The 25198-nt window shown below is 45.1% G+C and overlaps 1 protein-coding gene across 1 annotated transcript in view; it reads left to right on the top strand.

The window, feature by feature from the left end:
- Positions 1 to 24096, top strand: part of pole3 (polymerase (DNA directed), epsilon 3 (p17 subunit)) — a 44049-nt gene extending 19953 nt beyond the window's left edge. The window contains exons 3-5 of the mRNA XM_038782338.1: positions 12916 to 13001; positions 15497 to 15615; positions 23275 to 24096. Of these exons, the coding sequence (XP_038638266.1) occupies positions 12916 to 13001; positions 15497 to 15615; positions 23275 to 23459 (390 nt within the window). The 3' untranslated portion in view covers positions 23460 to 24096. The remainder of the gene's footprint in view (positions 1 to 12915; positions 13002 to 15496; positions 15616 to 23274) is intronic.
- Positions 24097 to 25198: the final 1102 nt, after the last annotated feature.

The following is a 25198-nucleotide window of genomic DNA, read 5'->3' as shown; positions in this document are numbered from 1 at the left end:
ACCCTAAACCTTTCCTCGTAAGACCTACTCTCCATTCCAGGCAACATCCTGGTAAATCTCCTTTGCACCTTTTCCAAAGCTTCCACATTCTTCCTACAATGAGGTGACCAGAACTGCACACAGTACTCCAAAGGTGGCCTTACCAAGGTTTTGTACAGCTGCATCATCACCTCGCGGCTCTTAAATTCAATCGCTCTGCTAATGAACACTAGCACACCATAGGCCTTCTTCACAGCTCTATCCACTTGAGTGGGAACTTTCAAAGATCTATGAACATAGACCCCAAGATCTCTCTGCTCCTCCACATTGCCAAGAACCCCACTGTTAACCCTGTATTCCGCATTCATATTTGTCCTTCCAAAATGGACAACCTCACACTTGTCAGGGTTAAACTCCCATCTGCCACTTCTCCATCTGCCAGCTCTGCATCCTATCTATGTCTCTTTGCAGCCGACAACAGCCCTCCTCACTATCCACAACTCCACCAATCTTCGTATCATCTGCAAATTTACTGACCCACCCTTCAACTCCCTCATCCAAGTCATCAATGAAAATCACAAACAGCAGAGGACCCAGAACTGATCCCTGCGGTATGCCACTGGTAATTGGGCTCCAGGCTGAATATTTGCCATCCACCACCACTCTCTGATTTCTATTGGTTAGCCAGTTTGTTATCCAACTGGCCAAATTTCCCACTATCCCATGCCTCCTTACTTTCTGCATAAGCCTACCATGGGGAACCTCATCAAATGCCTTACTAAAATCCATGTACACTACATCCACTGCTTTACCTTCATCCACATGCTTGGTCACCTCCTCAAAGAAGTCAATAAGATTTGTTAGGCAAGATCTACCCCTCACAAATCCGTGCTGACTATGCCTAATCAAGCAGTGTTTTTCCAGATGCTCAGAAATCCTATCCCTCAGTACTCTTTCCATTACTTTGCCTACCACCGAAGTAAGACTAACTGGCTTGTAATTCCCAGGGTTATCCCTATTCCCTTTTTTGAACAGGGGCACGACATACGCCACTCTCCAATCCCCTGGTACCACCCCCGTTGACAGTGAGGACGAAAAGATAATTTCCAACGGCTCTGCAATTTCATTTCTTGCTTCCCATAGAATCCTTGGATATATCCCGTCAGGCCCGGGGGACTTGTCTATCCTCAAGTTTTTCAAAATGCCAACACATCTTCCTTCCTAACAAGTATCTCCTCGAGCTTACCAGTCTGTTTCACACTGTCCTCTCCAACAATATGGCCCCTCTCGTTTGTAAATACTGAAGAAAAATACTCGTTCAAGACCTCTCCTATCTCTTCAGACTCAATACACAAACTCCTGCTACTGTCCTTGATCGGACCTACCATCGCTCTAGTCATTCTCATATTTCTTACATATGTGTAAAAGGCCTTGGGGTTTTCCTTGATCCTACCCGCCAAAGATTTTTCATGCCCTCTCTTAGCTCTCCTAATCCCTTTCTTCAGTTCCCTCCTGGCTATCGTGTATCCCTCCAGTGCCTTGTCTGAACCTTGCTTCCTCAGCCTTACATAAGTCTCCTTCTTCCTCTTAACAAGACATTCAACCTCTCTTGTCAATCATAGCTCCCTCACTTGACCATCTCTTCCCTGCCTGACAGGGACATACATATCAAAGACACGTAGTACCTATCCCTTGAACAAGTTCCACACTTCACTTGTGTCCTTCCCTGACAGCCTATGTTCCCAACTTATGCACTTCAATTCTTGTCTGACAGCATTGTATTTACCCTTCCCCCAATTGTAAACCTTGCCCTGTTGCACACACCTATCCCTCTCCGTTACAAAAGTGAAAGTCACAGATTTGTGGTCACTACCTCCAAAATGCTCCCCCACTAACAAATCTATCACTTGCCCTGGTTCATTACCAAGTACCAAATCCAATATGGCCTCCCCTCTGGTTGGACAATCTACGTATTGTGTCAGAAAAGATTCCTGGACACACTGCACAAACACCACCCCATCAAAACTATTTGATCTAAAGAGTTTCCACTCAATGTTTGGGAAGTTGAAGTCGCCCATGACTACTACCCTGTGACTTCTGCACCTTTCCAAAATCTGTTTCCCAATCTGTTCCTCCACATCTCTGCTGCTATTGTGGGGCCCATAGAAAACTCCCAACAAGGTGACTGCTCCTTTCCTATTTCTGACTTCAACCCATACTACCTCAGTAGGCAGATCCTCCTCGAACTGCCTTTCTGTAGCTGTTATACTATCTCTAATTAACAATGCCACCACCCACCTCTTTTACCATCCTCCCTAATCTTGTTGAAACCGGGGCAGCACGGTGGCCTAGTGGTTTGCACAACCGCCTCACGGCGCTGAGGTCCCAGGTTCGATCCCGGCTCTGGGTCACTGTCTGTGTGGAGTTTGCACGTTCTCCCCGTGTCTGCGTGGGTTTCGTCCCCACAACCCAAAAATGTGCAGAGTAGGTGGATTGGCCACGCTAAATTGCCCCTAAATTGGAAAAAATAATTGGGTAATCTAAATTTTTAAAAAAAATCTTGTTGAAACATCTATAACCAGGGACCACCAACAACCATTTCTGCCCCTCTTCTATCCAATTTTCCGTGATGGCCACCACATCGTAGTCCCAAGTACCGATCCATGCCTTGAGTTCACCCATCTTATTCCTGATGCTTCTTGCGTTGAAGTATACACACTTCAACCCATCTCCGTGCCTGCAAGTACACTCCTTTGTCAGTGTTACCTTCCCCACTGCGTCACTACATGCTTTGGCGTCCTGAATATCGGCTTCCTTAGTTGCTGGACTACAAATCTGGTTCCCATTCCCCTGCCAAATTAGTTTAAACCCTCCCGAAGAGTACTAGAAAACCTCCCTCCCAGGATATTGGTGCCCCTCTGGTTCAGATGCAACCCGTCCTGCTTGTACAGGTCCCACCTTCCCCAGAAAGTACTCCAATTATCCAAATACCTGAAGCCCTCCCTCCTACACCATTCATGCAGCCACGTGTTCAACTGCACTGTCACTCTATTCCTAGCCTCGCTATCACGTGGCACCGGCAACAAACGAGAGATGACAACTCTGTCTGTCCTGGCTTTTAACTTCCAGCCTAACTCCCTAAACTTGTTTATTACCTCCACACCCCTTTTCCTGCCTATGTCGTTAGTACCAATGTGCAACACGACTTCTGGATGCTCACCCTCCCCCTTCGGGATTCTGAAGACACGATCCGAGACATCCCTGGCCCTGGCACCCGGGGGGCAACATACCTTCCGGGAGTCTCGCTCGCGACCACAGAATCTCCTATCTATTCCCCTAACCATTGAATCTCTTATTACTATTGCTTTTCTATTCTCCCCCCTTCTGAGCCCCAGAGCCAGACTCAGTGCCAGAGACCTGGCCGCTAGGGCCTTCCCCCAGTAGGTCATCCCCCCCCAACAGCATCCAAAACGGTATACTTGTTTTGAAGGGGAACAGCCACAAGGAAGCCATGCACTGTCTGCCCGTTTGTTTTCCTTCCCCTGACTGTAACCCAGCTACTCTTGTCCTGTACCTTGGGTGTGGCTACCTCCCTGTAACTCTTCTCTATGACCCCCTCTGCCTCCCGGATGATCCAAAGTTCATCCAGCTCCAGTTCCCTAACACGGTCTCTGAGGAGCTGGAGTTGGGTGCACTTCCCGCAGGTATAGTCAGCGGGGACACCGGTGGTATCCCTCACCACCCACATCCTACAGGAGGACCATGCCTCCATCCCTTCTTACTTTACAGAATATAGCTGCCCTGTGGACCAACTGGATCTCCGCCCTCCGACTCTGCTCCCAGTCAGCTGCACTCTGTAAACTCCTGGCTCCCTTCTCACTCTTTGCAGAAATGAAATGAAAGGAGCACCTTGCTCCCTCCTCACCTAACTCCCTCAGTCACCAAACTCACTATAGCACTCAAATGCACCAAATTCAGCACTCCCTCAGTCACCAAACTCTCACTGTAGCACTCAAATGCACCAAATTCAGCACTCCCTCAGTCGCCAAACTCTCACTGTAGCACTCAAATGCACCAAATTCAGCACTCCCTCAGTCACCAAACTCTCACTGTAGCATTCAAATGCACCAAATTCAGCATTCCCTCAGTCACCAAACTCACTGCAGCACTCAAATGCACCAAATTCAGCACTCAGTGCAAACAAAGTCAGCACTGTAAGCTGGCTCACATTTATACTGTGAATCTAGCCTCTGAAAACTGGCCTAATCCAATTAACTAATTAACAAGCTCCAGCTGCAAGTACCTACAAGTAGAACTTTGTTTAAAGCTGATTGAAAATTCACCTTCTTCTAAACCAAACAGCAACTTTTAAGTTAATTAACTAAATAAAAGAAAGACTAGACTTTAGATAAAAATGAACCCTTATACTCCCTCAGTCACCAAACTCTCACTGTAGCACTCAAATGTACCAAATTCAGCACTCAGTGCAAACCTTACAACTAATAAAACTATACAGTTACTAATAAATTACATATGTTTGGAAGATATACGTGCAAAATATTCACCCAAGACATCACAGGAAACCAGATAAGTTGGTGAATATTTTGCACGTATATCTTCCAAACATATGTAATTTATTAGTAACTGTATAGTTTTATTAATTGTAAGGTTTACTGGCAGGAATAAAGTAAGTAAAGTCCCAGATGACCATAGGCTGCTTTCCCCTTTGAAGGGGGAGAGCTGATGAGTGGTGATTTAAGCTCGGGATCATCACACCTCAAGCGAGGGAAAAGGTTGAGAAGGCGAGCCTTCATAGATGACCTCAGCCAATACGGGAATTTAACCCGTGCTGTTTGCCTTGCTCTGCATCACCAATGAGCCAACCGAGCTAAACTGTCCTCCAGGCAGGAATAAAGGCTATTTGGAGTGGCAGTGTTTATGAATTATGAATTAAGACAAATTAATTAGTTAACGCATAATAATAATGGCAGGGCAAAGACTGCGGTGTTAGCCTCTTGTCCAGGTCGTTATTGTAAATGAGAACTGGTTCTCAATCACAACTGATTTACCTGGCTAAATAAAGGTATTTTTGTATTGTGACTGCAGAATGTGGGAGCTCCTGGGTGCTGATGTGATCCAGGCATTTGAATTTGATTTATTGTCATGTGTAACGAAGTACAGTGAAGTATTGTTTTGTGTACAGTCCAGACAGATCGTTCCATACATGAAATACGTAATGTAAATACAAACATCAACATCGGGTGAAACATACAGAATGTAGTACTACTCAGTAGAGAAGATGTGTGAAGAGATCAATTCAGTCCATAAGAAGGTCATTCAGGAGTCTGGTAACAGCAAAGAAGAAGCTATTTTTGAACCTGTGAGTGCGTGTTCTCAAACTTTTGTATCTCCTACCCGATGGAAGAAGTTGGAAGAGAGAATAACCCGGGTGGGAGGGTTTTTTGATTATCCTGCCTGCTTTCCAAAGGCTGCGGAAGGAAGAGACAGTTAGTGAATGGGAGGCGGTTTCACGTGATGGACTAGGCTGTGTTCACGACTCTCTGTAGTTTCTTGCATGTCTGCAATGACGAGCTTGATGATCTTTGGATCAGAGTCTTTGAGCTTGAGGCCGAGCTTCAGCACTGCGATGCATCGTGGAGGGGAGAGTTTCCTGGACGTGTCTGGAGGATCCAAACCCCTTAGGTTAGGATCTTCTGATTTGGTCTGTGATCAGGGACAACAGGGTGTGACTGCAAGTGATGCAGGTCAGGAGACCCAGGAGGTTGAACATAAGAACTAGGAGCAGGAGTAGGTCATCTGGCCCCTCGAGCCTGCTCCACCATTCAATGAGATCATGGCTGATCTTTTGTGGACTCAACTCCACTTTCCGGCTCAAACACCATTACCCTTAATCCCTTTATTCGTCAAAAAAATATCTATCTTTACCTTAAAAACATGTAATGAAGAAGCCTCAACTGCTTCACTGGGCAAGGAATTCCATAGATTCACAACCCTTTGGGTGAAGAAGTTCTTCCTAAACTCAGTCCTAAATCTACTTCCCCTTATTTTGAGGCTATGCCCCCTAGTTCTGCTTTCACCCGCCAGTGGAAACAACCTGCCTGCATTTATCCTATCTATTCCCTTCATAATTTTATATGTTTCTATCAGATCCCCCCTCATCCTTCGAAATTCCAACGAGTACAGTCCCAGTCTACTCAACCTCTCCTCGGCTCTCCAACCTCTCCAACCCCTTCAGCTCTGGGATTAACCTAGTGAATCTCCTCTGCACACCCTCCAGTGCCAGTACGTCCTTTCTCAAGTAAGGAGACCAAAGAACACAATACTCCAGGTGTGGCCTCACTAACACCTTATACAATTGCAGCATAACCTCCCTAGTCTTAAACTCCATCCTTCTAGCAATGAAGGACAAGATTCCATTTGCCTTCTTAATCACCTATTGCACCTGTAAACCAACTTTCTGTGACTCATGCACAAGCACACCCAGGTCTCTCTGCACGGCAGCATGCTTTAATATTTTATCATTTAAATAATAATCCCGTTTGCTGTTATTCCTACCAAAATGGATAACCTCACATTTGTCAACATTGTATTCCATCTATCAGACCCTAGCCCATTCACTTAACCTATCCAAATCCCTCTGCAGACTTCCAGTATCCTCTGCACTTTTCGCTTTACCACTCATCTTAGTGTCATCTGCAAACTTGGACACATTGCCCTTGGTCCCAAACTCCAAATCATCTATGTAAATTGTGAACAATTGTGGGCCCAACACGGATCCCTGAGGGACACCACTAGCTACTGATTGCTAACCAGAGAAACACCCATTAATCCCCACTCTTTGCTTTCTATTAATTAACCAATCCTCTATCCATGCTACTACTTTACCCTTAATGCCATGCATCTTTATCTTATGCAGCAACCTTTTGTGTGGCACCTTGTCGAAGGCTTTCTGGAAATCCAGATATACCACATCCATTGGCTCCCCGTTATCTACTGCACTGGTAATGTCCTCAAAAAATTCCACTAAATTAGTTAGGCACGGCCTGCCCTTTATGAACCCATGCTGTGTCTGCTCAATGGGACAGTTTCTATCCAGATGCCTCGCTATTTCTTCCTTGATGATAGATTCCAGCATCTTCCCTTCTACCGAAGTTAAGCTCACTGGCCTATAATTTCCCGCTCTCTGCCTACCTCCTTTTTTAAACAGTGCTGTCATGTTTGCTCATTTCCAATCGACCGGGTCCACCCCAGAGTCTAGTAAATTTTCGTAAATCATCACTAGTGCATCTGCAATTTCCCTAGCCATCTCTTTTAGCACTCTGGGGTGCATTCCATCAGGGCCAGGAGACTTGTCTACCTTTAGCCCCATTAGCTTGCCCATTACTACCTCCTTAGTGATAACAATCCTCTCAAGGTCCTCACCATTCATAGCCTCATTTCTATCAGTCACTGGCATGTTATTTGTGTCTTCCACCGTGAAGACCGACTCAAAAAACCTGTTCAGTTCCTCAGCCATTTCCTCATCTCCCATTATTAAAACTCCCTTCTCATCCTCTAAAGGACCAATATTTACCTTAGCCACTCTTTTTTGTTTTATATATTTGTAGAAACTTTTACTGTCTGTTTTTATATTCTGAGCAAGTTTACTCTCATACTCTATATTACTCTTCTTTATAGCTTTTTTAGTAGCTCTCTGTTGCCCCCTAAAGATTTCCCAGTCCTCTAGTCTCCCACCAATCTTTGCCACTTTGTATGCGTTTTCCTTCAATTGATACTCTCCCTTATTTCCTTAGATATCCACGGTCGATTTTTCCTCTTTCTACCGTCCTTCCTTTTTGTTGGTATATACCTTTGCTGAGCACTGTGAAAAATCGCTTGGAAGGTTCTCCACTGTTCCTCAACTGTTCCACCATAAAGTCTTTGCTTCCAGTCTACCTTAGCTAGTTCTTCTCTCATCCCATTGTAATCTCCTTTGTTTAAACACAAAACACGTGTATTTGATTTTACCTTCTCACCCTCCATCTGTATTTTAAATTCCACCATGTTGTGATCGCTCCTTCCGAGAGGATCCCTAACTATGAGATCATAAATCAATCCTGTCTCATTACACAGGACAAGGTCTAGGACCGCTTGTTCCCTTGTAGGTTCCATTACATACTGTTCTCGGAAACTATCGCGGATACATTCTATAAACTCCTCTTCAAGGTTGCCTTGACCGACCTGGTTAAACCAATCGACATGTAGATTTAAATCCCCCATGATAACTGCTGTGATTTCTACATGCATCAGTTATTTCTTTGTTTATTGCCTGCCCCACCATAACGTTACTATTTGGTGGCCGATAGACTACTCCTATCAGTGACTTTTTCGCCTTACTATTCCTGATTTCCACCCAAATGGATTCAACCTTATCCCCCATAGCACCGATGTCATCCCTTACTATTGCCCGGATGTCATCCTTAAATAGCAGAGCTACACCACCTCCCTTACCATCCACTCTGTCCTTCCGAATAGTTTGATACCCTCGGATATTTAACTCCCAGTCGTGACCATCCTTTAACCATGTTTCAGTAATGGCCACAAAATCATAGTCATTCACGATGATTTGCGCCATCAACTCATTTACTTTATTCCGAATACTACGAGCATTCAGGTAAAGTACACTTATGTTGGTTTTTTTTACCTCTGTTTTGAATCTTAACATCTCCAGTTTTATTCCTTTAAGTATTACTGGGCCTATTCACTGGGCTTCCCTCAGTCACTGTACCTTGTACTGTCGCCATTTTTGATTTGACTATGTCTTCTCTGCCTTGCACTTTCCCCCTTACTGCCTTTTGCTTCTGTCCCTGTTTTACTACCTTCCAACTTCCTGCATCGGTTCCCACCCCCCTGCCACATTAGTTTAAACCCTCCCCAACAGCTCTAGCAAACACCCCCCAAAGGACATCGGTTCCAGTCCTGCCCAGGTGCAGACCGTCTGGTTTGTACTGGTCCCACCTCCCCAGAACCGGTCCCAATGCCCCAGGAATTTGAATCCCTCCCTCTTGCACCATCTCTCGAGCCACGCATTCATCCTATCTATCCTGACATTCCTACCCTGACTAGCTCGTGGCACTGGTAGCAATTCTGTGATTACTACCTTTGAGGTCCTACTTTTTAGTTTAACTCCTAACTCCCTGAATTCAGCTTGTAGGACCTCATCCTGTTTTTTTACCTATATCGTTGGTGCCTATGTGCACCACGACAGCTGGTTGTTCACCCTCTCCCCCCCCCCCCCCCCCCCCCCCCCCCCCCCCCCCCGAATGTCCTGCAGCCACTCCGAGACATCCTTGACCCTTGCACCAGGGAGGCAACATACAATCCTGGAGTCTCGATTACGTCCACAGAACCGCCTGTCTATTCCCCTTACGATCGAGTCCCCTATCACTATAGCCCTGCCATTTTTCTTCCTGCCCTGCTGCGCAGCAGAGCCAGCCACGGTGCCATGAACCTGGCTGCTGCTGCCTTCCCCTGGTGAGCCATCTCCCTCAACAGTATCCAAAGCGGTATATCTGTTTTGCAGGGAGATGACCGCAGGGAACACCTGCACTGCCTTCCTACGCTTGCTCTGTCTTTTGGTCACCCATTTTCTATCTCCCACGGTAACTTTCACCTGCGGTGTGACCAACTCGCTAACCGTGCTATCCACAACCTCCACAGCATCGCGGATGCTCCAAAGTGAGTCCATCCGCAGCTCCAGAGCCGTCAAGCGGTCTAACAGGAGCTGCAACTGAACACACATCTTGCACGTGAAAGAGCCAGGGACAGTGGACGTGTCCCTGAGCTCCCACGTCGCACACAAGGAGCATGACACGGGTCTGGGATCTCCTGCCATGTCTTAAACCTTAAGTGAACTTAGACACCTACAATTTCAAAAAACGAAAGAAAAATAAATAAATTAGACAATGAAAAGAAAAACTACTTACCAGTCACTTACCAGGGTTAAAAAGCACCTCCTCCCCACCCAGCTTTGAATTCCCAAACTCACTCTTGGTTGTGCCTCACTCTGGCTGTGTCTTCCCTGGCTCACTGGGAGAACTCACCCAGGGTCTCAGATGCTCCCTGGTTCTCTCCCTGCAGATTGAAAGTTACAGGCCAGAAGAAAGAGAGAGAACAAAACAGTAGAGAAAAAGCACCTTCTCCCACTCTGCACTGAATTACCTCACTGCACCAAATTACCAAGTTGCAATTCCCACTCTGGATGTGCCTCACTCCGGCTGTGTCTTCTCAACTTGCGCAAAGCAAGAAATGAAGAAGCTGTTGAAATTCTCCAATGGGTTCAAGGTCCTTTCAACCTGTATGGATGAGCAGGGTGGATGAACAACCTGACTATGTACAGGAAGCAATTCAAGCAGTGTATGTTAATAGGAAGGTAGTGGTAGTGAGGGACATTACAGGGGGATGGACACAGTTCTCTGCAGCCAATAGGGGGAGCCAGGGTTTGGGACATCTTCTGTGGGGTAGAGAAGGACTTGCCGTGGAAGGGGAACGGTCCAATGGCTATTGTCCATGTAGGTACCAGTGACCTAGAACTAAAGAGGTTCTGCTGAGGGAGTTAAGGGCTAAGTTAAAAAACAGAACTTTAAAGGAATAATCTCTGGATTACTACCTGAGTCACAAGCAAATTGGCAGAGTTAAATATGTGGCTCATGGATTGATGTGGAATAATTGGATTTAACTCTAAAGAGAGTATCGGGGGAACAATGGAAAGTAAGGAAATAGAGGAATTGAACAGATATTTTGTGAGAAGTGATCTTATTGAAATGTATAAGATTCTGAGAGGACTCAACAGGGTGAAAGAATATTTCCCCTTGTTAGAGAGACTAGAACTAGGGGATATAGTTTAAGATGGAGATGAAAATAATATTTCTCTCTCTTGAGAGTTGTGAGTCTTTGGAAGTCCCTTTCCCAGAAAGCACCGGAGGCAGGGTCATTGAATATTTTTAATGATGTGGAGATGCCGGCGTTAGACTGGGGGTGAGCACAGTAAAAAGTCTTACAACACCAGGTTAAAGTCTAACAGGTTTGTTTCGAATCACTAGCTTTCGGAGCACAGCTCCTTCCTTGGGTGAATCTGAGAAATCTTCATCTGAGGAAGGAGCTGTGCTCCGAAAGCTAGTGGTTCAAAACAGACCTGTTGGACTTTAACCTGGTGTTGCCAGACTTCTTACTGTCGATATTTTTAAGGCAGAGGTAGAGAGACTCTTGACTAACGGAAGAGTCAAAAGTCATCAAGGATAGGCAGAAAGTGGAATTGAGGTCACAATCATCTCAGCCATGATCGTATTAAATGGCGGAGCAGGCTCGAAGGGCCAAATGGCCTACTCCTAATTTATAATTTCATATGTCGTATGTGTGTTTGGGGTGTGGAAAAACACTGGTGCACAACGCCGATACTTAGTCCAGCACATCACTGCGCCAATGCAGCTCCTAGCTGAACATGCCCATAAAATATTTTCCTCTTTAAATAAGAATTAAAATTCATGCCGAGCAGCTTGTTTAAAAAATGTCTTGTTCTGAGACATATCTGGTTTTCGTAGAGCCGGAATTGAGACACTATGGGCGCGATTTAACTAAATGGGAACCAAGTCACATAGCGAGTGCATTTATCCACGTGTTTCCCAGCGCTTGCACGCCAAGAAACACCCAGCTATTTAACAGTTAGATAGGGGACCTCAGCGGGGAACGTGCGCCCAAAAAAGCCCTGTTTTCTGTACTGAGCCAGGGTGCCACGCTGCCCCGAAGGCAAGCATCTGGGCACCTCTGACCCCTGAGAGACCCTCACGAGTGCCATTCCGTCTGGTCCCTGTTTGTGGAGACCAGTACTGAATGGCACTCACCCAAGCCCTCCGAGGCAAAGGGGATAGATCCCAACGCCTTGAGTGCCTCGGTGAAACTGCATATTAAAGCGAGAAGAGCTATCTCGCTCTAATATGCAGATTTGTCAAAAAGTGATCCCGCCCACAATGGGCAGGATTCACATCGCGATGGCTCGCAGGATCGCGTTAGATCTCGCAAGGCTTTGCAAGCCAGGTAGATCCCAGGAGGGGGGTCACCCGACTTCCAACGGCCATGTTGCGCTGCAGTATAACATTCAGGCATAACATGGCTGTTCAATTGCGCCCTATATCTCTATTAATACATTAGCAAATTTTTCAAGGCACCCTTATTTCCAAAAGATGCCGCCAATACCTAAAGAAAACATCATTATTGTTGCAGATTTTTTCTCATATTTGATCAATTTGCAATAATTGAAGTAACTTCCTAACATATTATGACTTCTGGATTGTCTTGGGTACTTTGGTTTGTAAATCGATGCTGAAAAGTGGGAAGAAATAGGAAATGTTGGACTCCTTGAGATTTTGTACAATGGAAATGAATGAGAAGTGGTTGAATCATGGAAATTGAGAGTTGAGGAGTGATGTTTATTTGCAGTTTATGGAAGGATAAGTTGAACAATGCAGCTTTTGTTATCTAGAAAACATCCCCGAACAGGCGCCGGAATGTGGCGACTAGGGGCTTTTCACAGTAACTTCATTTGAAGCCTACTCGTGACAATAAGCGATTTTCATAAAAGGGATATTCGGATAATTAATGCAAGGAAGCATTTTACTATGTGACATCACATAAGGATTTGAAATTGGTTAATGTAGTGAGACGTTGCACAGTTCAGAAAATGTTTTTCCTTGCTGATCTCCAGTTTAAAAAGTTGTATGTTCCTGGAATACCAGCTCATGAACAAAACTATGTTGTCATGTGTTGGCGATATGATTGATGAATGACATTCTATCTTTAACATATAGTTATACTCAAAAGCTAGTTAGTCTGTTCTATATCTGACAGTATATAGTTTGATTAATATATATCTTCTCTTAGCTTCCAGATGGAGTGAATGTCTCAAAGGAAGCCCGCAGCGCAATATCCCGAGCAGCAAGTGTCTTTGTTCTTTACGCAACGTCATGGTAAGAAACTCCGTATGAACAATTACGCCTCATGGCCATACAGTTGTCTGTAATTCTGGTATACATCCTCAGTTCACTATACTATCAAGGCTTTGCAAATGCAGTGCTCAGCCAAGTAAGATGTATAAAAAGCAATGTTGTTGATAGTGCATTTCACGATCGTGGGACATTCCAAAGTGCTATCAATGTCAAGCAGCCTCAGCTGAGGAGTACTATCTTCATTCTGTCATTTGGCATCAGATTATTGTTTGGGTTGTTTCCCACCATCTGAAGAGTTGCTTCTTGCTGACTGTGATTTAAGTTTCTTTAGAATTCAAATTTAACTACTGTGGAGGGATTCAAACCTGGAGCCCTAGAAGATTGCTCTAGGTTATGGTCGACCAGTTCAGTGGCCTATACCATTAGGCCTCAGGGTGTGGATGCCCCCAAATTTGGCGTCTGACTGAGCTTCACAATTTAGTGGCACTTAATAAGTGATTTTGTTCTTGTAGCCAAATGTCTTGTAGCACACTTGAATTGATTTTATGTAAGACCCTATAATTAGCAGCAAAGAGAATTTATCCATTACTCGGGGCTGGATCTTAACCCAGAATATTGAAAGATCGTGACAAATGTCATACTCAACCCCCTTTAACTATTCTCACATTCTGTGTCTTTGAAACCAGTGAAACAAAATACATGCTCATCCTTTTGTTTCTCGTGCCTGCCGCTTTTTGCCATTTAACCATCTTCTGTTCTGCATGTAAGCACTTTATAAGGCAGTCAGTCTTTTTTCCATCATCATTATGGGGACAGATAATTTTCATTTCCCCATTTCCCTTGCTCTGTTTCTTAAATGCAGTTCATCTGTAATACTATTTTTAGTTTCAAGGATTGGTTCAACATCTGAAACATTAACTGACGTGTCTTTTGAAATGCTGCCTGATGTGCTCTTGGTGTCTTGAATGATTTTGTGCCTTTGTTGCAAGTTTCCCACAAGTGCAGTATTTTGCTTTTCATTCATCAAAAAGATAGGAAGCTTTTAAGATGTGAGGGAAGACATAGCCAGAAGAAGGGAGCTGAGACCAGAGATTAAGGCCAAGAGAGTTGAAGGTTTTGTCACCATTGGTGGAGAGAAATGAAGGAGGATGTTCCTTATTTAAAGTCTCGCAGCCGTGCTGTTTTCTCTTGCATGGCTCCTAACGGCACTCCTCATCAGAGGTTCTTTAACTTGGAAGGTATCTGGTGCACATCAGGTCTAGGAACCTATCAGCAAATTTAAATGGCCAGTTTAGATATGACCGTGCTTGCTGAACTCAGTCAAAGACCCAGAATGGGACCATGGCTCTTTTTTCCATAATTAACCTTTTTCCCCAACCACCTCCACCCTTGTCTCCCAACATCAACAATTTTGATTTATAAAGTATCTTTAATGGAAAGAATTGTGTTGAGGCACTTCACAAACTTCCATTGGGCAGCATGGTAGCACAGCTCCAGGGTCCCAGGTTCGATTCCCGGCTTGGGTCACTGTCTGTGTGGAGTCTGCACGTTCTCCCCATGTCTGCGTGGGTTTCCTGTGGGTGCTCTGGTTTCCTCCCACAAGCCCCATGCTGTTAGGTAATTTGGACATTCTGAATTCTCCCTCTGTGTACCCGAACAGGCGCTGGAATTTGGCGACTAGGGGCTTTTCACAGTAACTTCATTGCAGTGTTAATGTAAGCCTACTTGGGACAATAAAGATTATTATATTATGTTGAATGAGAGGAAATTACAAATCACCATTGACTTGATCTTGATCAAGCAGCCAAACAGCATGCCAGCATGGAGAGGTGGTGGAGAAGTAAATTAAGCGTGTTTGAAAGTTGTGCATGTGGGATGACGTAACCAAGAAATAGCTTGTACAGAAGAGGAGAATTCCAAAGATAGATCCATGGTGCGATCTGAGTGTTTACTGGACAAGAGATCTGGAAATATTGATCCAAATCTGCTGGAAGCTAGGCAATTTAAATGCAATTAAAGAAAGTTGGAATAATAAGTTAGGGTCAATAATAGTGCCACTATTACAAATTGTTGTAAAACCCATTTGGTTCACTGACATCCTTTAGTGAAGGAAATCTGCAACCCAGATGACAGTAATGCGCTTGACTCTTCATTCTCTTCTGATGCAATAAGGCAGCTCACTCCCTTCTCGGGAGCATTAGGGATGAGTAATAAATGCTAATCGTATCAGTAATGCTCACATCCTGTAAATGAAAAAAAACCTATTCTAGACCTGATGCAGGGAGGGAAGAGAAGCTTTGTTGCAGATGTGTTGGCTATGTTCTTGTTGGAAGCCGAATAAAACGGGTTCAATATCTTCAATACATAAAGACACAGAGCTTTATGTTAGTGTTGAGGGCTATCTAATGATGCAGTGAGAACTGTAAAGGATTTTTGATGATGATCTAAGCCAGTGGAATGGTAAATTAAGGCTGTACCATTTATAACGATGTGTGTTAAAATCTGTATCTTCTCAGCGCAAATAACTTTGCAATGAAGAGCAAGAGGAAAACGCTGAGTGCCTCTGATGTACTGGCGGCAATGGAAGAGATGGAGTTTGATCGTTTCATAACTCCACTGAAAGATGCATTGGAAGGTGAGGAACCTGTGATGCACTGTTTAGAATATTGAACTAATTGCCTTGTCATGACCATGCTACACATTTATCATAGAATCCCTATAGTGCAGAAGGAGGCCATTCGGCCCATCGAGTCTACACCGATCCTCTGAAAGAGCACCCTACCATGGCTCACTTCCCACCTTATCCCTGTAACCCCACCGAACCTTTTGGACACTATGGGCAATTTACCATGATCAATTCACCTATCCTGCACATCTTTGGACTCCACACAGACATGGGGAGAACGTACAAACCCCACACAAACCGTCACCCGAGGCTGGAATTGAATCCAGGTCCCTGGCGCTGTGAGGCAACATTGCTAACCAGTGTGCCACTGTGCCGCACCTTAAGTAAGGACTGGAACTTGAAAGGCCTAGTTTTCTAATGCAAAAAAGAAAATGGCTTTTTACATGTATGAGACAGTCCTTTAAAATGAACTGAAAGGCTGGTGTCTGCTCCAAATGACAAGATCCTTTACAGTCTATACAATCACATTATAGGTTGGTTACTGAGTTCTGAAACCAAACTTTGTGTGGGCACTGCGCAAACCCCCCCCCCCCCCCCCCAGGACTGGGTAAATGGAACCAATGTCTATTTTGCTTAGTTTTTTTTAACATTTTGTGTTCAAGTTGATACACAGATACATCTAAGATAGAAGCAGGTGAAGGCCTTTTGGCCCTTCGAGCCTGCTCCACCATTTATCACGATCGTGGCTGATCATCCAACTCAATAGCCTAATCCTGCTTTCTCCCCATAGCCTTTGATCCCATTCGCCCCAAGTGCTATATCAAGCCGTCTCTTGAATACATTCAATGTTTTAGCATCAACTACTTCCTGTGGTAATGAATTCCACAGGCTCACCACTCTTTGGGTGAAGAAATGTCTCCTCATCTATGTCCAAAATGGTTTACCCTGTATCCTCAGACTGTGACCCCCGGTTCTGGAGACACCCATCATTGGTAACATCTTCCCTGCATCTACCCGTCTAGTCCTGTTAGAATTTTATATGTCTCCATGAGATCCCCCTCATCTTTCTGAACTCCAGCGAGAAAATTGTAACCTAGTCAATCTCTCCTCATATGACAGTCCCACCATCCCTGGAATCAGTCTGGTAAACCTTCGCTGCACTCCCTCAAGAGCAAGAACATCCTTCTTCAGAAAAGGAGACCAAACGGCGCACAATATTCTAGGTGTTGCTTCTCCAAGGTCCTGTATAATTGCAGCAACACATCCCTGCTTCTGTACTCAACCTCTCGCAATGAAGGCCAACATACCATTCGCCTTCTTTACCGCCTGCTGCATATACATGCTTACTTTCAGTGACTGGTGCACAAGGACACCCAGGTCCCGCTGCACACTCCCCTCTCCCAATTTACAACTGTTCCTGTTTTTGCTTCCAAAGTGAATAACCTCACACTGATCCAAATTATACTGCACCTGCCATTGATTTTCCCACTCACCCAACCTGTCCAGATCATGCTGAAGCATCTCTGCATCCTCGTGCAGTTCACCCTCCCACCCAACTTGGTATCATTTACAAATTTTCAGATGCTACAGGTTGTTCTCTCGTCCAAATTACTAATGTATATTGTGAATAGCTGGGGTCCCAGCACCGATCACTGTGGCACCCCACTAGTTGAATTTAGCATTCCCAAGGCAAGTGTAGTATAGTTATCTCTGTCAGCAGTTGATTTTATGGCACAGAAACAAGTCAAATGAGCATGACAAGGAAATTGTAAGGGATATCAAAATCGACAGAAACAACCTTGATAATTATTTTAGGGGAAAGTTTGATCGGGAACATTGTGGGCTCCTTGAGAACTGATAATGGTGATAATAGCACTGAAAATAAAGAAATGGTGGGCATGTCGTGTTAGCATTTACAGTAAAGGAGCTGGATAACATGCTGGACATCACAATGAAACTAATTTGCAACCCGGGTCTCGTCAGAATTAATGTAAGCAAAATAATAGAAATTAAAACATAATAGCACTAAAATTTGACAAATCCCCAGAGCCAGGTGGTTTTCATCCCAGGGCTTTAAAGGAAGTAAGTGAGAAAATTGCAGATCTTTCAAAGTTCTCTATTCGAGAACCGTTCAAGACAAATGAAGGAGAGTTACTGTAGAATTATATACCAGTTAGCCTAACAATAGGTGGCAAATTCCTAGAGTTTATAATTAACAATAAAGTGACTGAATACCTTGACAATGATCAGCTGATCAGAGAGCTAGCATGGATTTGTAAAGAATAGGGAGGAATGCCTTTTAAAAAAATTTTTTTAAGAGTACCATTCATTTTTCCCCAATTAAGGGGCAGTTTAGCATGGCCAATTCATCGACTCTGCACATCTTTGGGTTGTGGGGGTGAGCTCCATGCAGACGCGGGGAGAATGTGCAAACTCCACACCGACAGTGACCCGGAGCCGGGATCGAACCCAAGTCGTCAGCACCTTGAAGCAGCAGTACTAAAGAGTAGGGGAATGCCTATGGATGTTGTTTAAATGGGCTTTAGGAATGCATTTGATAAAGTTCCTGACAAGAGACTGCTGCCTAAAGTTGAAGCTTATTGAATTGAAGAACAAATTGACCCGGTTAGGAATTTTCTGAGTTGGCACGAGACTGAGGGATAAGGGTGAGGATGTGGTGTCCCATAAGGATGTGTGTCGGAGCCTCAATTATTCGCTGTATTTATCAGTGGCTCTTGACTTAGTTTGCTGAAGAGACAAAGATAAGTGTTAATGTAAGCAGTGAGATAGAAGCATAAAACAATGAAGAGATATTAAGAAGTGGGTAAAAAATGTGGCAACTAAATTTCAATGCATCAACTTTGGACCTTAAAAGGATAAAACATCTCATAAATAGTAGAAAGTTAGAAACAGTGGGCATCCAGAGATTTGGGCGGTCCATGCACAAAGATCATATAATGGCATGAACAGGTACATAAAATAGGCTTTACCGAGAAGGCTAAAATACAAGAGGGCAGATGTTAAGCAATGACAGACTTGTTACAACGCCTGAATCAGGGGCCACAATCCGGCTCCTGAAGCCTCTGTATCCTCCCTGCGGACGTACTGGTCAAACTGTAAAAGTTGAATAAAAGACCTGCAAGGAGCTGCTCCTCCAATCACAGGTCACTTATCACCGTTGTTTGTTGCTGATGGGAATAGTGCGCACAGGTTTCCTTGGTCAGACCACAACTGAAGCAGTTCTAAACATTGCATCTAAAGAAGGATATATTCATCTCTGGGGGGGGGGGGGGGGGGGGGGGGGACAGTGTAGGTTTACCCAAATAATAATTAAATGACGAGTTACATTATAAAGAGAGATTGCACTAGGTAGGATTGTATTCCCTAGAATTTAGAAGGTTAAAGGTGATTTGTTCAAACATTAAAATATTAAGAGGAGCAGGCGGAGTTAATAGTGTGAACCTAGTTCCGCTAGCTGGGGAGTCCAGGATTAGGGGGCATAGTCAAAAGATTAGAGCCAGGTACAGTCCGTCAAAATGACGGTGCTTCCGAGGTTCTTGTTCCTTTTTCAGTGCCTGCCCATATTTATCCCCAGGGGTACAGTCCGTCAAAATGACGGTGCTTCCGAGGTTCTTGTTCCTTTTTCAGTGCCTGCCCATATTTATCCCCAGGGCCTTCTTTAGGAGAGTGACCAGCAGTATTCTGAGCTTTGTGTGGGCACATGGGACTCCGAGAGTGAGGAGGGTGTTCCTGGAGCGAGGAAGGGATAGAGGCGGGCTGGCGCTGCCCAACCTTCTGGGGTACTACTGGGCAGCCAATGTGTCAATGGTGCGTAAATGGGTGATGGAGGGGGGAGGGGCGGCGTGGAAAAGAATGGAGATGGCGTCATGTAGAGGTACGAGCCTGGGTGCCATGGTAACGGCATCGTTGCCGCTCTCCCCTAAGGTTTACCACGAGCCCGGTGGTGGCGGCGACCCTAAGAATCTGGGGACAGTGGAGACGGCATCGGGGGGGAAACAGGGGGCTCGATGGAGGCTCCACTGGGTGGCAACCATCGGTTCATCCCGGGGAACACGGATGGGGGATTCAGGGGGTGGCAAAGAACATAACATAAGAACTAGGAGCAGGAGTAGGCCATCTGGCCCCTCGAGCCTGCTCCGCCATTCAATTAGATCATGGCTGATCTTTTGTGGACTCAGCTCCACTTTCCGGTCCGAACACCATAACCCTTAATCCCTTTATTCTTCAAAAAACTATCTATCTTTCCCTTAAAAACATTTAATGAAGGAGCCTCAACTGCTTCACTGGGCAAGGAATTCCATAGATTCACAACCCTTTGGGTGAAGAAGTTCCTCCTAAACTCAGTCCTAAATCTACTTCCCCTTATTTTGAGGCTATGTCCCCTAGTTCTGCTGTCACCCGCCAGTGGAAACAACCTGCCCGCATCTATCCTATCTATTCCCTTCATAATTTTAAATGTTTCTATAAGATCCCCCCTCATCCTTCTAAATTCCAATGAGTACAGTCCCAGTCTACTCAACCTCTCCTCATAATCCAACCCCTTCAGCTCTGGGATTAACCTAGTGAATCTCCTCTGCACGCCCTCCAGCGCCAGTACGTCCTTTCTCAAGTAAGGAGACCAAAACTGAACACAATACTCCAGGTGTGGCCGCGCTAACACCTTATTCAATTGCAACATAACCTCCCTAGTCTTAAACTCCATCCTTCTAGCAATGAAGGACAAAATTCCATTTGCCTTCTTAATCACCTGTTGCACTTGTAAACCAACCTTCTGTGACTCATGCACTAGCACACCTAAGTCTCTCTGAACAGCGGCATGCTTTCATATTTTATCGTTTAAATAATAATCCCGTTTGCTGTTATTCCTACCAAAATGGATAACCTCACATTTGTCAACATTGTATTCCATCTGCCAGACCCTAGACCATTCACTTAACCTATCCAAATCCCTCTGCAGACTTCCAGTATCCTCTGCACTTTTCGCTTTACCACTCATCTTAGTGTCATCTGCAAACTTGGACACATTGCCCTTGGTCCCCAACTCCAAATCATCTATGTAAATTGTGAACAATTGTGGGCCCAACACGGATCCCTGAGGGACACCACTAGCTACTGATTGCCAACCAGAGAAACACCCATTTATCCCAACTCTTTGCTTTCTATTAATTAACCAATCCTCTATCCATGCTACTACTTTACCCTTAATGCCATGTATCTTTATCTTATGCAGCAACCTTTTGTGTGGCACCTTGTCAAAGGCTTTCTGGAAATCCAGATATACCACATCCATCGGCTCCCCGTTATCTACTGCACTGGTAATGTCCTCAAAAAATTCCACTAAAGTAGTTAGGCACGACCTGCCCTTTACGAACCCATGCTGCGTCTGCCCAATGAGACAAGGGCGGGCATCAGCAAATTGAGGGACCTGTTTATTGGCGGGAGGTTTGCGGGCCTTGGGGAACTGGAAGATAAATGTGGCCTTCCCCAAGGGAACATGTTCAGATACCTGCAGGTAAAGGCGTTTGCTAGGCGACAGGTAGAGGGATTCCCTTTGCTTCCCTCGCAGGGGACGATGGACAGAGTGCTTTCGGGGGTGTGGGTAGGAGAGGGGAAGGTGTCTGACATCTATAAGGTAATGCAGGAGGTGGAGGAGTCGTCAGTGGAGGAGCTGAAGGCCAAATGGGAGGAGGAACTCGGGGAGCAGATAGAGGATGGGACTTGGGCGGAGGCCTTGGAGAGAGTCAACTCTTCCTCCTCATGTGCGAGGCTTAGTATCATCCAATTTAAGGTGCTGCACCGGGCCCACATGTCCGGGACTAGGATGAGTAGGTTCTTTGGGGGTGAGGACAGGTGCACCAGATGTTCGGGGAGTCCAGCGAACCACGCCCATATGTTCTGGGCATGCCCAGCACTGGAAGAATTCTGGAAGGGGGTGGCGGGGACGGTGTCGAGGGTGGTTGGATCCAGGGTCAAACCAGGGTGGGGACTCGCGATTTTTGGAGTTGCGGTAGAGCCGGGAGTGCAGGAGGCGAAAGAGGCCGGTGTCCTGGCCTTTGCGTCCCTAGTAGCCCGTCGAAGGATTCTGTTACAATGGAAGGATGCAAGGCCCCCAAGCGTGGAGACCTGGATCAGTGATATGGCGGGATTTATAAAATTGGAAAAGGTCCAATTTGCCCTGAGAGGATCAATACAAGGGTTCTATAAACAATGGCAGCCTTTTCTGGACTTCCTGGCTCAGAGATAGGTAACTTGGTCAATAGCAGCAGCAACCCGGGATTTGGGGGGGGGGGGGGGGTGCATTATTGTAGTGTTTATTCTGTAACTTTATAGTGTGTTAATTTGCGTTGTTAAAATGCTGGGTTGTTCATGGGGATAGGGCGAATGTATATGATTGTTAATATTATTGTTATTTTCGTTATTTTACTAAGGTGCGTTAATGTTGTATAAAATCAAAATTTAAAAATTATTTTTAAAAAAAAGATTAGAGCCAGACCTGTCAGGAGTGAAATGAGGAAGCACTTCTACATGCAGTGTGGTCAAAGTTTGGGATGCTCTTCAGCAAATGGTGATTAATAAGTTCATATTCTACCCACGTTTTGGATAAAATGGTTTCTCCTCCATTCCCTACTGAGTTTATTGATGACTATTTATGTCCCCTAATTCGGGACTCCTTCCACCAGTGAATATATCAGTGGAACAATAGTCTGTTGTCTCAAAACAGCCATAGCTTTAGAAGGAATCCCAAGCAACATCGCATCAGCATGGCAAAAAATATACTTTTAGTTCACCTGACAATTACAGGAGGTGGAGTCATGAGTGATAGAAATGCATTTAAATGTGCATTTTAGAGCCAGAAGAGGGGTTGAAACGAAGTGGTAAAGCTGAAGCAATATGAATGAGCTTCACGCAGTCTTGTAAGTAGCCTGAGACTGAGAATATTCCCAAATGCAATGTTTATTGTTGAGATTTTAAATTACCTGATGACTCCTCCAAACTAATAGGGCCCAGTCTCTCTGGGTAAAAAAGGTTTCCCAATAATCCAAAGAGTAACGGATTAAGTATCTAGTAGTGGGAATCCAATACATTTTTTTGCTTTCATGGAACATTGGCAGCAGTTTCACACATTGCATTTAGAACATAGAACATACAGTGCAGAAGGAGGCCATTCGGCCCATCGAGTGCACTGACCCACTTAAGCCCTCACTTCCACCCTATACACTAAGGGCAATTTAGCATGACCAATCCACCTAACCTGCATGTCTTTGGACTGTGGGTAGAAACCGGAGCACAGTGACCCAGCGGGGAATCAAACCTGGGGCCCTGGCGCTGTCAAGCCACAGTGCTATCCGCTTGTGCTACTGTGCTGCCCTGAATATGCCTTCTATCTTCCAGTACATTTTTTTTTTAAAACACCCTGTTTTTTTTGTCTTTTCCAATTACCCTGGATGTTGCTTTGAATATTTCCAGTTATCGCGAGTGCTTTAATTTTCCTTCCACACATTAGTAGATTGTTTTCTACCTTGAGTTGCCAAATTGGTCATTTTCCCCATTTCTAAGGACTTGCACTCGCCTAAATCTTGGGAATTGCTTATCCTAGGCCCAGGTTTTATGATTTGCTCATTATGATCCTCCCTTTCCCTCCCATAGCTTACAAGCGAGAGCAGAAAGGAAAGAAAGAAGCTTCAGAACAGAAGAAGAAGGATAAGAAGCCTGAAAGTGAGGAGCACGACAAGAGCAAGGAAGATGAGAATGAGGAAGACCCTGAAGGGGTGAAAATGGTGGACGATGATCAAAAAGAGATAGAAAATGAGGACGAGGATGTAGACAACTGAGATGCCTGTGAATGCTGTGCACGTGACTTAAAAGGGGCTGAGAATGACCGATTAGCTACGATCATGAGGATAACCCCTATATATTTCCACAGCCCTGTTTAAGGGCTTTGTACCATTGAGTTGGGATCACAAGGATGCAGTAGTGGAGCTGCACTGTGCTGTTTGTTTTTTTTGTATAGTTAGGTGGAATTGAAACCTTTTTCTATTTTGTTAATCATTTCTCATCTTTTTGTAACTCTGAAATTTTGAATAATGCATTCAAAAAGATATCTTTTTTCACTCTTGTATTACTAAGTTGGTTCCAGGCACCTAGAATTGGCCAGTGAGGTTAACGTGTTGATTGAGACTGTATATCTTATTGGGTTACAAATGAGCCACAATGTCTGGGGACAAACAATCCTGTACTTCAAGAACATTCTAGAGTTTTGTAAAATCACTCATATCCATGATATCTCAAACTATATATTATAGCCTTGGATTCACCATATATTGACTTGGATTTAACATCAAGTAGTGACTTAGACCTAACCTTTGGTACTCAGCTACCACTTTTTTTTAACCCCAGTAAAAGAAAGGGTTCAGAATGGGAACTATTTGTAAATTGCATTAAACATGGGAGGATACATCTCCAAATGTTTCACTAAGGAATTGAGCCTTGGTCAGAGATGGGTTTTAAGGAATCATAGAGTCCCTGCAGTGCAGAAGGAGGTCATTCAGCCCAACAACTGTGTGCCGACCCTTCGAAAGAGCACTCTACCTCCGAGTCATAGAACATACAGTGCAAAAGGTGGCCATTCGGCCCATCGAGTCTTCACCAACCCACTTCCACACTATCTCTATAACCCAATAACCCCATCTAACCTTTTTTGGTCACTAAGGGAAATTTATCTAGTCCAATCCACCCAACTTGCACATCTTTGGACTGTAGGAGGAAACCAGAGCACCCGGAGGAAACCCACGCAAACACGGGGAGAGCGTGCAGACTCCGCAAAGGCAGTGACCCAGCAGGGAATCGAACCTGGGACCCTGGCGCTGTGAAGCCACAGTGCTAATCACTTGTGCTGCCCACTACCTAGGCCCAATCCCCACCCAACCTTTGGACACTAAGGGGCAATTTAGCATGGCCAATCCCAAGCAGGCACTCCCGATGCAGGCTTTGGAGATGCGAGGTTGTTGGTGTGGTGGAGAGTGGCTGCTGCTGCTTCTCTCTCTTGCTGCTGCTCAGTTTGCAGCCTGTTCCTAGTCCTGTTTTCTGCTGAGCTGCCTGGCGAGAGGAGAGAAGGACAAGAAAAAAGGCAGCTTCAACACCAAGGTGGGAGCAGAGTCCTTTGGACTGCCTGTTTGCTGGGCTCCTCCCAGGCTGAGGGCCCTACCTGGCCCAGCCCAGTTCTCCCAATCATCGCCATCTGCCTTACACAAGGACGAAGCCTTCCCTATTCCATCAGGTGTGCTTGTTCCAGGCCAGGGGGATCCAGTGGACAGTGCGTTTGCTGAGCCCCTCCTGGATTGAAGACCCAATACATCAGCACTTTCTGCAGGGAGGAGGTCTGATTCAATTGGGTGGTCATTCCAGGGTGGATGTGCAGACTTTTTTTGCTGAGTGCTGCTCGGCTGAATACCTTGCAAACCAGCGCCTACTTACATTGGTGCTGGCGACCTAGGGTGGAAGCATGGATTGTGTTTTTGCTGGGCTGCCTTGCGGACTGAAGATCTGCTTGTGCTCAGCTATCGTCCCACTC

Source organism: Scyliorhinus canicula, chromosome 21 (genome assembly GCF_902713615.1).
Source record: "Scyliorhinus canicula chromosome 21, sScyCan1.1, whole genome shotgun sequence".
Taxonomy (NCBI): Eukaryota; Metazoa; Chordata; class Chondrichthyes; order Carcharhiniformes; family Scyliorhinidae; genus Scyliorhinus; species Scyliorhinus canicula.
Note: the sequence above shows the minus strand (reverse complement) of the source record. Positions and strands in the feature narration are given on the sequence as shown.